This window comes from Schistocerca cancellata, chromosome 5 (genome assembly GCF_023864275.1).
Source record: "Schistocerca cancellata isolate TAMUIC-IGC-003103 chromosome 5, iqSchCanc2.1, whole genome shotgun sequence".
Classification (NCBI taxonomy): domain Eukaryota; kingdom Metazoa; phylum Arthropoda; class Insecta; order Orthoptera; family Acrididae; genus Schistocerca; species Schistocerca cancellata.
In genome coordinates this window covers 26,494,391-26,510,649 of record NC_064630.1, presented here as the reverse complement: position 1 = coordinate 26,510,649, position 16,259 = coordinate 26,494,391, and the positions used below count along the sequence as shown (strand labels likewise).

General features: G+C 47.7%; 1 protein-coding gene across 1 annotated transcript in view; it reads right to left on the bottom strand.

The window, feature by feature from the left end:
- Nucleotides 1-245: 245 nt before the first annotated feature.
- The window catches only part of LOC126188342 (uncharacterized), an 88,026-nt gene continuing 72,012 nt past the window's right edge, over nucleotides 246-16,259 (bottom strand). Inside the window, exons 3-4 of the mRNA XM_049929940.1 lie at nucleotides 13,662-13,895; nucleotides 246-1,179 (exon numbers count right to left, since the gene is read on the bottom strand). Coding sequence (XP_049785897.1) covers nucleotides 380-1,179; nucleotides 13,662-13,895 — 1,034 coding nt within the window. The 3' untranslated portion in view covers nucleotides 246-379. The remainder of the gene's footprint in view (nucleotides 1,180-13,661; nucleotides 13,896-16,259) is intronic.

Below are 16,259 nucleotides of genomic sequence, written 5' to 3'. Positions count from 1 at the left end.
TAGACCGTAACACTGACGTTGACAGCTGAGGTATATCAGCATTAAATTGCGTATTTGTGATGTAAGGAAACTTACAAATAGAGATCGTTGTATCACTTGCCGTCAGCTAACGAATTGTGAAGAAACGAGAAATGTCGATGTTATATTCGATATGCATCAGTGGACTACGTACTACAAATAACAATGTTTAACGAAAAGCCTAAATAAATTACAGTCTTTACGGGTCTAACTATGCTAGATCTTATGCTAAAATACGATTAATTCTCACGGAACTTGGCAGGTAATGGCAATGCCTTGCCCCTTTTTAGAATAGTCTGCAGAGATGGAGTCCAGATAAAAGTACATTGAGAACTGAGTATGAGAGAGACAGGTCGTGCATTTATTTAGACCAGTGGCTCTTCTTCCGTCTTCCATAAAACCCGACGGTTCCCCCTCCGAGGTGTGGTCCGCTGCTGCCGCCCGTACCGGCAGTGGGGTGAGTGGGGCGGCATCGCCCACTGCAGCCCCCAGCACTTGGGTAGTAGCCGCCCCCGGCACTGGGGTAACCTCCACTGCCACTGGGGTAGCCACCGCCTCCGCTGGGGTATCCAGCACCCCCGCTAGGGTAGCCACCACCACCACTAGGATAACCGCCGTGACCCGCTCCACTAGGGTAACTTCCACCCCCACTCGGATATCCAGGGTACCCGGGATAACCACCACCGCCACTAGGATAAACGGGCCCTGTGGGGTAGCGACCACCGTGAGGTCGCGCTCCTGCCCCCCCGTGGTGGGTTCCACCTGGAACTGGGTAGTGACCGCCTCCACTGGGGTAGCCCCCGCCGCCACCGCTGGGGTACGAGCCCCCGCCTCCGCTGGGATAGCCGCCGCCGCTACTGCTCGGGTGGAAGCTGGGCCGCTGGTCGTACCAGCCCCCGCCGCCCCCAGGGTGGAAGCCGGCATGGGGAAAGCTCCCACCGCCATCGCCGGGCCGCGGCCCACCGGAGAAGCCTCCGCCCCCGGCATGGGGGCGGCCGCCCCCACCAGGATAGCTGCCACTCCCAGCGCCGCCCCCGCCAGACCAGGTGGCGCCTCCAGCCTGCCCCCAGCCGTGGCCCCAGCTGCTGGTGCCGCCGCCACCAGGGCGCCATGGACCGTGGCTGTGCCCACCGCCACCTCTGTCGTCCAGGCAGTTGTCCGCTGCAAGGCAAGGCAAGGCAAGCACGACATTCACCCGAAGTGCAAGCACTACTGTCTCTGTAGCAGTCAACTAGCAAAGTACACCGATTACACACTTTGGACGCAAATACTCGCAATTTGATACCACAGCGGGATTCCCTGCAAACTAGCGGTACAAATATGGCTGTAACAGAATTTCGCCCTGTGTACATTTTTTTGCAGAAAATGAACATATCAGATACAGGCAATTCGGGAACACTGTCATGCACAACAAAAACGTTCACTCAGTACAAGTAGCCTTGCTGCCCATTTAGCGCATTGGATAGGGTTTTCCATCAGAATTCTCGAGTTAACGAGTTACAATTTGGATCTAACCCTTTTTTTAGGGTTCCGTATCTCAACCGGTAAAAACGGAAACGTAATAGGATCACGTTTTTGGACGTCTGTCTGTGCAACTGTTAACACCCCTTTTCCCAGGAACGGGTAAGGGTATGAAGCTGAAATTTATGTCAAATACACTCCTGGAAATGGAAAAAAGAACACATTGACACCGGTGTGTCAGACCCACCATACTTGCTCCGGACACTGCGCGAGGGCTGTACAAGCAATGATCACACGCACGGCACAGCGGACACACCAGGAACCGCGGTGTTGGCCGTCGAATGGCGCTAGCTGCGCAGCATTTGTGCACCGCCGCCGTCAGTGTCAGCCAGTTTGCCGTGGCATACGGAGTTCCATCGCAGTCTTTAACACTGGTAGCATGCCGCGACAGCGTGGACGTGAACCGTATGTGCAGTTGACGGACTTTGAGCGAGGGCGTATAGTGGGCATGCGGGAGGCCGGGTGGACGTACCGCCGAATTGCTCAACACGTGGGGCGTGAGGTCTCCACAGTACATCGATGTTGTCGCCAGTGGTCGGCGGAAGGTGCACGTGCCCGTCGATCTGGGACCGGACCGCAGCGACGCACGGATGCACGCCAAGACCGTAGGATCGTACGCAGTGCCGTAGGGGACCGCACCGCCACTTCCCAGCAAATTAGGGACACTGTTGCTCCTGGGGTATCGGCGAGGACCATTCGCAACCGTCTCCATGAAGCTGGGCTACGGTCCCGCACACCGTTAGGCCGTCTTCCGCTCACGCCCCAACATCATGCAGCCCGCCTCCAGTGGTGTCGCGACAGGCGTGAATGGAGGGACGAATGGAGACGTGTCGTCTTCAGCGATGAGAGTCGCTTCTGCCTTGGTGCCAATGATGGTCGTATGCGTGTTTGGCGCCGTGCAGGTGAGCGCCACAATCAGGACTGCATACGACCGAGGCACACAGGGCCAACACCCGGCATCATGGTGTGGGGAGCGATCTCCTACACTGGCCGTACACCACTGGTGATCGTCGAGGGGACACTGAATAGTGCACGGTACATCCAAACCGTCATCGAACCCATCGTTCTACCATTCCTAGACCGGCAAGGGAACTTGCTGTTCCAACAGGACAATGCACGTCCGCATGTATCCCGTGCCACCCAACGTGCTCTAGAAGGTGTAAGTCAACTACCCTGGCCAGCAAGATCTCCGGATCTGTCCGCCATTGAGCATGTTTGGGACTGGATGAAGCGTCGTCTCACGCGGTCTGCACGTCCAGCACGAACGCTGGTCCAACTGAGGCGCCAGGTGGAAATGGCATGGCAAGCCGTTCCTCAGGACTACATCCAGCATCTCTACGATCGTCTCCATGGCAGAATAGCAGCCTGCATTGCTGCGAAAGGGGGATATACACTGTACTAGTGCCGACATTGTGCATGCTCTGTTGCCTGTGTCTATGTGCCTGTGGTTCTGTCAGTGTGATCATGTGATGTATCTGACCCCAGGAATGTGTCACTAAAGTTTCCCTTTCCTGGGACAATGAATTCACGGTGTTCTTATTTCAATTTCCAGGAGTGTATTTAGAACCTCGCTAGCTGTCTTATCAAAACCTGTAAATAAACTGCAAATACATACATACCTGTGAAAGGTAATGGTCTGGTGGAAAAACGCGTGCGTGGAAACCGAGAAACCGAGATGAGCCGGCCGGAGTGGCCGTGCGGTTATGGGCGCTACAGTCCGGAACCGAGAGACCGCTACGGTCGCAGGTTCGAATCCTGCCTCGGGCATGGATGTGTGTGATGTCCTTAGGTTAGTTTGCTTTAATTAGTTCTAAGTTCTAGGCAAATGATGACCTCAGAAGTTAAGTCGTATAGTGCTCAGAGCCATTTGAACCATTTGAAACCGAGATGTCGACACACGAATTTTTTGTTCTTCGTTTTAATCTAGTCTTCACTTCTCAACGATGTGAGGAATCACCAGAAACAACTCGTGGTTTGTGTTGCACGATGAACTGTAGTCTCCTTCCCCGGTTGGGTAAACGGGGTAGGCCAGGGACACGCAGGTCCACAAAGTGGCGTCCAGTAGAAAGACTTGCGCCAGGGTATTGGACCACACGAAGTCGTTATTATTATTATTCTTATTTTTGTTATTGTTATTGTTGTGGTTATTATTACTATTATTTAATTAAGTTAGAGTCCTACTAGAACTTGTGCATTTTTTTTATTTTCTAATTTCGATCTGTCCAGTAATCCTGTAGGATAAACTGTTTACCAAATGATACGAATCCCACACATACATTTTTTAAACGTTGAGCGTAACAAGTACTTGCCAGATAAGTCACAAATATTCGTGAAGAGTAATCATAGTTAAAACTAAATTATCTGTCATAGTACAGAAATAATTACAAAACTTATCAATAAGTAGAAGTTAAACACACATGTGCCAGTTACTTTCAGTGACAGCAGACAGTTGAAGTATTTTAAATACACTGTGAGTGGCAGCGTGCTTTTCACAACACATGCGTAGTCCCTGGAGCTGACGCTCAGATTTCCGAATGTTTGGCGACTCGCTGGATAATGTTTCCCCGAAATCTTCGCTTGAATGTGGACTAATGAGAAAGGGCTGTATACTCACTGGCGTGTTAGCACTAAATGAGAGCACGTGTTCTGTATCTGACCTACTGCATTTGTTTATACACGCCTGGAAATTGAAATAAGAACACCGTGAATTCATTGTCCCAGGAAGAGGAAACTTTATTGACACATTCCTGGGGTCAGATACATCACATGATCACACTGACAGAACCACAGGCACATAGACACAGGCAACAGAGCATGCACATGTCGGCACTAGTACAGTGTATATCCACCTTTCGCAGCAATGCAGGCTGCTATTCTCCCATGGAGACGATCGTAGAGATGCTGGATGTAGTCCTGTGGAACGGCTTGCCATGCCATTTCCACCTGGCGCCTCAGTTGGACCAGCGTTCGTGCTGGACGTGCAGACCGCGTGAGACGACGCTTCATCCAGTCCCAAACATGCTCAATGGGGGACAGATCCGGAGATCTTGCTGGCCAGGGTAGTTGACTTACACCTTCTAGAGCACGTTGGGTGGCACGGGATACATGCGGACGTGCATTGTCCTGTTGGAACAGCAAGTTCCCTTGCCGGTCTAGGAATGGTAGAACGATGGGTTCGATGACGTTTTGGATGTACCGTGCACTATTCAGTGTCCCCTCGACGATCACCAGTGGTGTACGGCCAGTGTAGGAGATCGCTCCCCACACCATGATGCCGGGTGTTGGCCCTGTGTGCCTCGGTCGTATGCAGTCCTGATTGTGGCGCTCACTTGCACGGCGCCAAACACGCATACGACCATCATTGGCACCAAGGCAGAAGCGACTCTTATCGTCCCTCCATTCACGCCTGTCGCGACACCACTGGAGGCTGGCTGCACGATGTTGGGGCGTGAGCGGAAGACGGCCTAACGGTGTGCGGTACCGTAGCCCAGCTTCATGGAGACGGTTGCGAATGGTCCTCGCCGATACCCCAGGAGCAACAGTGTCCCTAATTTGCTGGGAAGTGGCGGTGCGGTCCCCTACGGCACTGCGTACGATCCTACGGTCTTGGCGTGCATCCGTGCGTCGCTGCGGTCCGGTCCCAGGTCGACGGGCACGTGCACCTTCCGCCGACCACTGGCGACAACATCGATGTACTGTGGAGACCTCACGCCCCACGTGTTGAGCAATTGGGCGGTACGTCCACCCGGCCTCCCGCATGCCCACTATACGCACTCGCTCAAAGTCCGTCAACTGCACATACGGTTCACGTCCACGCTGTCGCGGCATGCTACCAGTGTTAAAGACTGCGATGGAGCTCCGTATGCCACGGCAAACTGGCTGACACTGACGGCGGCGGTGCACAAATGCTGCGCAGCTAGCGCCATTCGACGGCCAACACCGCGGTTCCTGGTGTGTCCGCTGTGCCGTGCGTGTGATCATTGCTTGTACAGCCCTCTCGCAGTGTCCGGAGCAAGTATGGTGGATCTGACACACCGGTGTCAATGTGTTCTTTTTTCCATTTCCAGGAGTGTAGATTCTAATCGCATGTAAAGTGCACGAGCGGCAAGACGCAGTCAATGCCTTCACTACGCGACACCAACGGTAATGCTATTAACTGCAATGTCACTAAAGCAGAGTTACTACACACAATTTTATGAAATCGCTTCACGAAAGACGACGAACTAAATATTTCAGAATTAGAATCGAGACTAACTGCCAGCATGACTAATTTAGACGTAAATATCCTCGATGTTGCGAAGCAGCTTAAATCACTTAACAAAGGCAAGACCTCCGGCCCGGATTGTATAGCAGCTAGGTACCTTTCAGAGTATGCTGATGCAATGGCTCCGTACTACGCAATAACATACATACAGTCGCTCGCCGGAAGATCCATCCCTAAAGACTCTTAAAGCTCCGAACGTCACATCAATACTCAACAAAGGAAATACAAGGCTCAAATGGCTCAGAGCACTATGGGACTCAACATCTTAGGTCATAAGTCCCCTAGAACTTAGAACTACTTAAACCTAACTAACCTAAGGACATCACACACACCCATGCCCGAAGCAGGATTCCAACCTGCGACCGTAGCAGTCCCGCGGTTCCGGACTGTAGCGCCAGAACCGCTAGACCACCGCGGCCGGCGGAAATACAAGGTGTGAGTGGAGAGTTTTAAGAATGGATCCGCTACTGCTTACTGGTTTGGCGGGCAGGTACACGGAGAGTGGGGAGTGAGTCACTGTCTTGTCCGTGAACGCCCTCTGGCAGGAAACTGCGTTTCCTTTATTCAGTTCGTTGAGGCAGCTGGTTGAGTGCGGCTCTGTTAGGCCTTGTTGCCAGATTCTGTCTGCGTGAAAATGGACGTAAAAACGGAGCAACGAGTTTCTGTGAAATTTTGTTTTAAAACCGGGAAATCAGCTTCTGAGACTTACGAACTATTACAAACAGCTTGTGGAGATAATTGTATGAACCAATCAAATGTTTTTGTATGGTTCAGAAGACTTCAAAATGGCCAAGCATCATTTGAAGATGAACCAAGTCCGGCCGTCCTGCCACCTCAAAAACGAATTAAGATGTTGTGAAAATTCGCGGCTTAGTGCTGTCTGATCGTAGACTTACAATTAGGGAGATGGCTGATGAACTTAATTTAAGTTTCTATGCGGTTCAGTCAATTTTAACTGAAGATCTGAACATGCGTCGAGCATCCGCAAAATTCATTCCGAAAGTGCTGTCAAGGAGCAGAGACAATACCGACTTGAAGTGTGCCAAGAACTGATTAACTGGACTAAAAATGACCCAGATTTGTTAAATAGTGTAATTACAGGTGACAAATCGTGGATGCATGGATATGATCCTGAAACCCAAGTGCAGTCTTCGCAGTGGGAGACTCCAGGTTCACCACGATCGAAAAAAGCACGGCAAAGTCAGTCGAAGGTGAAGTCAATGTTGGTGATTTTTTTTTAGATTCTACCGGTATTGTGCATCATGAATTTACCCCTGGAGGACAGACAATTAACCAGAAATACTAAAAATGTGTCCTTGAGCGATTTCGCGAAAAGGTACAGAAGAAAAGACCTACATCGTGGAAAGACAAGAATTGGGTCCTACACCATGACAATACTCCGGCTCATAGTGTCTTGTCCATCGTTGAATTTTTGACCAAATTCAAAATTCCTGTGCTTCCACAACCGCCATAAACCCCTGATTTGGCCCCTGCCGACTTCTACCTGTTTCCTAAACTGAAATTTTCACTGAAAGGGAAGCGATTTGTCTCGATTGAAGGCATCCAGGCAAATATGGAGAGCGTCCTTAACACACTTCAGGAAAAAAAATTCCAGGAATGTTTCCAAAAGTGGAAACACCGGTGGAGTCGGTGTGTTCAGTCAGGAAGGGACTATTTTGGAGGAGATGCATCGCAGTAGCATGTAAGTACCACCATTGTACAATTACAAGCCCATTCTTAAAACTTTCCAATCACACCTCCGCTAAGTTATAGATCATATCACTAACGTCGATTTGGAGTGGGCTTGTGGAACATATACTATGTTCGAACATTATGTATTATCCCGACGAAAACGACTTATTGAAAATAACCAGCATTGATTCAGAAAATATCGTTATTTTGAAACACAAAGTAATTAGTGATATCGACGTGTATGTGAAGTTGATTCCACCTTTTTAGATTTCCGGAATGGTTGTGATACCGCTCCTCACATGCAGTTTCTAATGAAATTGCGTGTCTGTGGAGTATAGTCTCAGTTTTGCGACTGGATTCACGGTTTTCTTGCAGAAATATCACATAACAGTTGGCGGAAAGTCAGCGAGTGAAACAGAAGTAATATCTGGCGTTCCCCAAGGAAGTGTTATAGGTCCTCTGCTGTTGTTGATCTGTATAAACGATTTATGAGAGAAGCCTTCTTCCATCGTTTGCAGATGATGCTGCCATTTAGCGTGTTCTAAGGATATATCTGTAGTGTGAAAAATGGCAACGGACTGTAAATAATGAAAAGTGTGAAGTCATTAAAAAATAAATGGTTAAATGGTGCAAATGGCTGTGAGCACTATGGGACTTAACATCTGAGGTCATCAGTCCCCTAGAACTTAGAACTACTTAAACCTAACTAACCTAAGGACATCACACACATCCATGCCCGTAGCGGTCATGCGCTTCCAGACTGAAACGCCTAGAACCGCTCGGCCACTTCGGCGGGAGAAGTCATTCATACAGGTACTAAAATCCGCTACATTTCGGTTACACCATAAATCACACAAATCTAAATCCTGTGAACTCAGGTAACCACATAGGAATTACAATTATGAAAAACGTAACTTGGAACAATCACACAGATAATATTGCGGGGAAGGCAAACCAAAGACTGCGGTTTATTGGTAGAACACTGAGAAGAGGCAACAGCACTACTAAAGAGACTCCCTACATTATACTCTTTCGTCTTCTTCTGTTGTGCTGCAGCGTGTTTTGGGATCCATATCAGATGGGATTGACGGAGGACATCAAAGAAGTTCAAAGAAGGGCAGCCCGTCTTGTTTTCTAGCAGAAATATTTTGTTGACTTACAAGTTAGGATAAAGGATAAATTTATTTAATAAAAACGGCCCTAATGAGACACGGCTTCAGGACGGAACACCCAGTAATTTATTAAATTAGTGCCAAAGAAGTCATCTAATTACCAAATGTATGGAAAACGGCTGCCTTTATCCGCACGCCAACAACTGGAATCATTACCAACTTCGAGTTCTTCATAAGTCATCATTAGATTACTTGGATATTTTACACAATAAATCGTCAAACTAAAACAGCGTTCAGGTGTGTTTTGACGAGTTTCTAAGCAATGTATTCAAATAATCTACACTCCTGGAAATGGAAAAAAGAACACATTGACACCGGTGTGTCAGACCCACCATACTTGCTCCGGACACTGCGAGAGGGCTGTACAAGCAATGATCACACGCACGGCACAGCGGACACACCAGGAACCGCGGTGTTGGCCGTCGAATGGCGCTAGCTGCGCAGTATTTGTGCACCGCCGCCGTCAGTGTCAGCCAGTTTGCCGTGGCATACGGAGCTCCATCGCAGTCTTTAACACTGGTAGCATGCCGCGACAGCGTGGACGTGAACCGTATGTGCAGTTGACGGACTTTGAGCGAGGGCGTATAGTGGGCATGCGGGAGGCCGGGTGGACGTACCGCCGAATTGCTCAACACGTGGGGCGTGAGGTCTCCACAGTACATCGATGTTGTCGCCAGTGGTCGGCGGAAGGTGCACGTGCCCGTCGACCTGGGACCGGACCGCAGCGACGCACGGATGCACGCCAAGACCGTAGGATCCTACGCAGTGCCGTAGGGGACCGCACCGCCACTTCCCAGCAAATTAGGGACACTGTTGCTCCTAGGGTATCGGCGATGACCATTCGCAACCGTCTCCATGAAGCTGGGCTACGGTCCCGCACACCGTTAGGCCGTCTTCCGCTCACGCCCCAACATCGTGCAGCCCGCCTCCAGTGGTGTCGCGACAGGCGTGAATGGAGGGACGAATGGAGACGTGTCGTCTTCAGCGATGAGAGTCGCTTCTGCCTTGGTGCCAATGATGGTCGTATGCGTGTTTGGCGCCGTGCAGGTGAGCGCCACAATCAGGACTGCATACGACCGAGGCACACAGGGCCAACACCCGGCATCATGGTGTGGGGAGCGATCTCCTACACTGGCCGTACACCACTGGTGATCGTCGAGGGGACACTGAATAGTGCACGGTACATCCAAACCGTCATCGAACCCATCGTTCTACCATTCCTAGACCGGCAAGGCAACTTGCTGTTCCAACAGGACAATGCACGTCCGCATGTATCCCGTGCCACCCAACGTGCTCTAGAAGGTGTAAGTCAACTACCCTGGCCAGCAAGATCTCCGGATCTGTCCCCCATTGAGCATGTTTGGGACTGGATGAAGCGTCGTCTCACGCGGTCTGCACGTCCAGCACGAACGCTGGTGCAACTGAGGCGCCAGGTGGAAATGGCATGGCAAGCCGTTCCACAGGACTACATCCAGCATCTCTACGATCGTCTCCATGGGAGAATAGCAGCCTGCATTGCTGCGAAAGGTGGATATACACTGTACTAGTGCCGACATTGTGCATGGTCTGTTGCCTGTGTCTATGTGCCTGTGGTTTTGTCAGTGTGATCATGTGATGTATCTGACCCCAGGAATGTGTCAATAAAGTTTCCCCTTCCTGGGACAATGAATTCACGGTGTTCTTATTTCAATTTCCAGGAGTGTAGTCATGGCTCGTAAAGAAGTCGAAATCAGTAGTGATACCACCAGAGAGGAGTGAAGATGCAAAATAAATGAAAGAATTACGTTGACAAGACGAACACTGTGCTCCCCTAAGCCTGTGTTCCTAGTTTGTGTGAGTGTTTTTATCTTCGAAAACACACTTATTGTGTTTGTGTGCTCCGTGCATTAAACAAATGCTCATAATGATGCAGGTGTAGGTGGCATAGCATGTATGCTGAGGCTGACACCTTCCTTGTGTTTGTAACGTTTGCCCTTTAATCACTAAATTTGTATTTGTCTTTATACTCAGATTACTTCTTCAAAATGTAGCATAGTTTCCACACTTATTGTATTCTAAATAGCGAGAGCAAATGAATGCGATAACTATAGCACAGTCAACTCAGTAGCTCATGCATCCAGGTCGCTGACAAGAATAATATGCAGAATAATGGATAAAAGATAAGTAAGGATCTGTTTGTGATGATTAGTTTGACTTTAGGAAATATAAAGATACCACAGAGGCTTGATAATGGAACCAAGACTTCAGAAAAATCAAGACACGTACATAGGATCAGTCGACCTACAAAAATAGTTCGAAAATGGTGCAAAGTGTTTCAAATTCGCAGAAAAGTAGGTGAAACCTATATGAAACGACGGGTAATTTACAATACGAATAAGAAACAAGAATCTAAGATGAAAAACAACGCGCTGATATTACAAATGGTGTAAGACAAGGATACTGTATTGCTCTTCAACCGTCCAATGAGTGTATCGAAGCAGCAATGACTGGAATAGAAGAAAGTTTCAGGATTCAGATTAAAATGTAAGGTGAAGAGATATTAATGATGAGGTTCGCTGATCACGTTGCTATCATCTGTGCAAGTGATGAAGAATTACACGACATGGTGAACGGAATGGACATCCTGCCGAGCATAATATACAGAGTAAACCGAAGAAAGACGTAAGTAATGAAGAGCAACAGAAATGAGATTAGTGAGAAACTTACCACTTGCGGACTACGAACTAGACGAAATTACTGAGTCCTACTACACATGATGGACTAAGCGAGGAGGACATAAAAAGCAGACCTGCACAGGTAAAGAAGCCATTCCTGGCCAAAAGATGGCTACTGATATAAAACATTGGCCCTGATTTACAGAAGAAATTTCTGAGGATGTACGTTTGGAGCACACTTTTGTATGGAAGTGATTGATGAAGCGTAGGTAAACTGGAAGAGAAGAAAATCGAAGCACTTGAGATTTAGGACTGCGAAGGTGAACTTCTAATACAAGAAATGAGGAGGTGTATCATCGGTGAGGAGAGAAACTTTGTGGAAAATATTGACGATAAGAAGGGACAGACTGATAGGACATGTGTTAAAACATCAGGGAATAACTTTCATGGTACTAGAGGGAGCTGTAGAGGGTAAAACTTTAGTGGAAGACGGATATTGGAATACATACAACAAATAACTAATGACGGTTGGTGCAAGTGCTGCTCTGAAATAAAGAAGTAAATACAAGAGAGGAAAACAAAATAATCAGGTGACTGATGATTCAAAAAGACTCTGAGCAAATCTTTTTGTGTTTCAAAAAGCTTGAAATATGTAAGCAATTAACATCTAGACTTGAAACTGTAATATCCATTTCCTGTTTGGAAAGGAAGGACTCCTCAAGACTGGGAAAGTGGAATCTAAATGTCAGTTTTTAGAATAGTTGCAGAAAACTATGTCAAAATTATAGGAGAGTTACTTTGATGTATCATACTGCCAAGTTATTTGAAAATATTCTGGAAAAGAAAATGGTTCAAATGGCTCTGAGCACTATGGGACTTGACATCTGAGGTCGTCAGTCCCCTAGAACTTAGATCTACTTAAACCTAACCAACCTAAGGACATCACATACATCTATGCTCGAGGCAGGATTCGAACCTGACTGTAGCGGTCGTGGGGTTCCAGACCGAAGCGTCTGGAACTGCTCGGCCACACTGGCCGGCTATTCTGGAAAAGAGAGTATGGAAAATAGTAGGAGGAAGGAGGATGACTGAAAGAGGAGAACTGTGAGAGGAACAATGTGAGTTTAGAGCAGGAAAATCAACAGTCGATCTAATTTATAGTGTAAGGGAGATCCAAGAGAGGCACTATGAACGTGGTGAGAAATTAGTAATGGTGTTCGTGGGCACTGAGGAGGACTATGATATGGTGAAAAGAACCAAGATCTGGAAATTGCTTCAGGAAAGGGAAATTGGAAGACTGGCTTTGAGAGGAATAACGGAAATCTATTGAGGAAGCGAGAGTTGTGTCAGAGTGGGAGGAGAGAAGAGTGGTTTGAACAGCAAAATGGGGTGAAGCAAAGTTGTGCACCACCCAGCTACTTTTCGCCATCATTATGGATGAGTTAATGACGTGGGTTGCAGTGCGAATAGTAGATGGAGACATGAAAGCACTGGAGTTTGCAGGTGATTTAATGATGTGAAGAAATGGAGAAGGAGAGGTACAAGAAAGGGTAAATGTATGGGAGAAGTGGTGGAGAGTATGGGCTGAAATTTAATGCAAAGAAATATGAAATAATGTGAAATATTTAAGAGCAGAATAGAATGGTCATAAGTATGAGATGGTAAGTAATATGAAAGGAAAATTTCAGGTTCCTGGGGAGCATAACAGGAGAGAACAGGGAGAATGGTAAGGTGATGAGTGAAAAGCGAAGGCGGGAGTGGAAGAGCTCCGGTCTGGAGCAAGGATGCACCGCCATAAATTAAGGAAATATCGTGCCAAGAGTACGATATTATGATTCAGTACTCACGTATGCCTCGGAAACTGGGGGAATGAAGAAAAGGCACGTGGGCAGGATACTGGTTTGAGAGATTAAATATCAAAAAAGGAGAACATAATTTAGTAGAACGAATAGAGTAACGAATGAGAGGTTGAGAGAAATAGTGGAAGAGAAACCCATGCAAGACACCATAAAAAAGAAACGTTTAAGATGGTATGGGATAGTTATAAGAATGAAAGGTGGCAGGATACCGAGAAAAGTCCATGAAGTGACAATAGGAGACAAAGAGACCCAAATGGAGACCGAGATACAGATAGATCGTTGGGGTGAAGTAACGTGTGATGAAGATTGGAACAGAGTGCAGAGAGAGACACGGTTGGAGGTCAGGTAAAGACGGAGATACTTGCGTTCTAATCAGACTCGGCCAGTGGCTAGAAACTCTAGAAGAAGAAAATGAAGAAGATGATGATGATTATGTTCGGATGAAGAGCAGTGGAGTGAGCGGCTCCGGCGTCGCACTGACCTCTGTCGAGGCGGTCCTCGTCCCCCGCCGGCGACCCCGCTGCCGAGGGGTGGTACTTGGGGTAGTAGTCGTAGGGGGCGCGCACCCTGTCTAGCTGGGCGGCCGGCGCGCTGACGACTGCCGGCGAGTACAGGTTGGGACCCGCTGTGGCGGCGCTGCGAACCAGGCGCGCCTCCTCGCCCTGCAGGAAGCGCGCCCGGCCCACCATGTGGCGCGGCTCCTTCGGGGGCGCCCCTGCAACACGGTGGACACTGCACACCTGCCACCTTGCTACGTCCGCCTGCTCTAGTTCAATTCTTTTATCTTGGCGGCTCGCGCATGCCCGCCCAGACGCGGGAGATTGCTGCGTTGCCAGTTGCACACGACGCACGCGCCAATAGAAGCAGCGCCATAGTATAGCATAGTTCGCAAGCTTACGTGTAGGGGGGAGCGCGCAGTTCATGAAGTAAAGCCACCACAGCCGCATTTAACCTTTCGCTGCTACAAAGACGTGCTCCCTGCATTCCGCGCTGTGCGCGATTTTGTCACTGCACTGCTCGCCTGTGCAGACACATCGTGTTCCGACTGCTTTGACACTCTTATCAATCGATTCCACTTAGACTATTTGGCCCAAAAATTAGATTTTTACACATCTTCTTGACTGATACCGACTGAAAATAAAGCCAAACGCGTCCGGTGTAAATAATACTTTTATTACAGTCGCGAAAGACGGAATATTTCTCAATATTACATACGACACCTATGTCGTACTTAAATTAAATGAGATATTGTTATACAGTAGATTTTATATGAAGTTTAGGTATCTTGTCCACATTTCATTCTCAACATTGTGGCAGCTAAAATCGACCATACGGAAAGTATACTCTATGGACTTTTACCTCTGCAAACTCTTCAAAATTTCGTGCAATGGTTTACTACATTTAATGCTGCATAATAACTGCGTTGAACATCGAAACAAAATTAAGTCATTTATGGGGGGAAAGTATCGGTCAAGAAGACGTGTAAAAATCAAATTTTTGGACCAAATAGTTTTTGTGAAATCGAATGATAAGTGTGTCAAAGCAGTGGGAACACCATGTGTCTCCACAGGCGAGCAGTGCAGTGATGACAAAATCGCGCACAGCGCGGAATGCGGGGAGCACGTGTCTGCAGCAGCGAAAGGGTTAATGAAGAGACAAAGCACTAGAAATTTCAAAAAATTGCATTCAAACGAATATAATCCGTGAAGTAAGGCACTTCAATATTGTTTTTAAATAATGAAAATATTAAGCACTGCGTAAGGTTTGAACTCATAACCTTTCGCGTAGCAGCCCAGCACCTTAACCATTACGCTATTCTTTTTTTTTAATTTCTTTTATTTTTTCGTTGTTGATCGTTGTGTTTGGTGCGTTTGGTCGTTGCGGACGTCAGATGACATCCGTTCAAGTTCGTTTTGGTGATCCTTCCACTCAGTTTTTTATTACAGAGGCCAACCGGCTCTCTGACCAAACACACTGAGCTACCGTGCCGGCGACGCTAAGGCACCTCGTCTGACGACACAACGCCATAAGGACTATAACACGTCACGCAAAATACTGACAAACACTGTTGGTATGACTATGAATTACTCACGCTTCGTCTAAGTACAATAGGAAATAAACAATTACCGCTGTTCTTTATTGCGAAAAAGCGGTTCGTGAGAGTGATACAAATACCTTTCCTTGCTATCGCCTGAATTGGGAGTCTTATTCCTTGTTTGGTTTAATTAATTAATAGAATATGAAGCAATTGGCATAAAGAATGCTTTTTCCAAACTTTCTATAAAAGAATGTCTGCTATCAACACATTGCTTTTGTTCTATTACTTTACTTATGACTGAACGTTTCTAAAACTGAAGACACTCGTCCATGCTCTGCACTGCAGTCGAGATGTGGCAACGTCGTTCTCTGTTCATTAGCTGACTGTGTTTTGTGACGTCAGATGCGCAGAACGAACCTAAACTCGGCCGCCAACATAAATGACGCGCACTTTAGTGTCAGAGTTGCCGTGTAAAATGTTCCCACGGTAACTTGCACCCAGTGAAATTCGTTCAGGGTGTTGGAGTGTTTCGATGATGTTGTCTGGTTTGTGGGGCGCTCAACTGCGAGCTTATCAGCACCCAGAGAGTGTTTAGAGGGCCAGAATGTGGAACAGATCACCGTATTGTAAGAAATGGAGCACCTACAGATGTAATTCTTACAATAGTGAACGGCCGTAGTCCCCAAAACCTCCTGGCACAAGGATGGACCTTCTTTTTGGATCATCAGTCTTCTGTGAGAACCTCTTCATCCGGAAGTAGAAACACTTGTACCTTTCGTCCTCAGTTATTTGCCGGATGTATTACAATCGCTACCTTCCTCCACAGATTTTGCTCTCGACAGTTCCTTCTAGTACCATGGAAGTCATTCCCTGATGTCTTAAAAGATGTCCTATCATCCTGTCCCTTCGTGGACGTATATCTGACCATTTGGTACTGGGAAGAGTCTTAATTCGCCTAAGATCCAAAGATGTAGATAGGGAACAGGAAGAAGGACTCAGTACAGAAAAGCCACGTCTGAAGCTAGGGCTTCTGCAGCACTG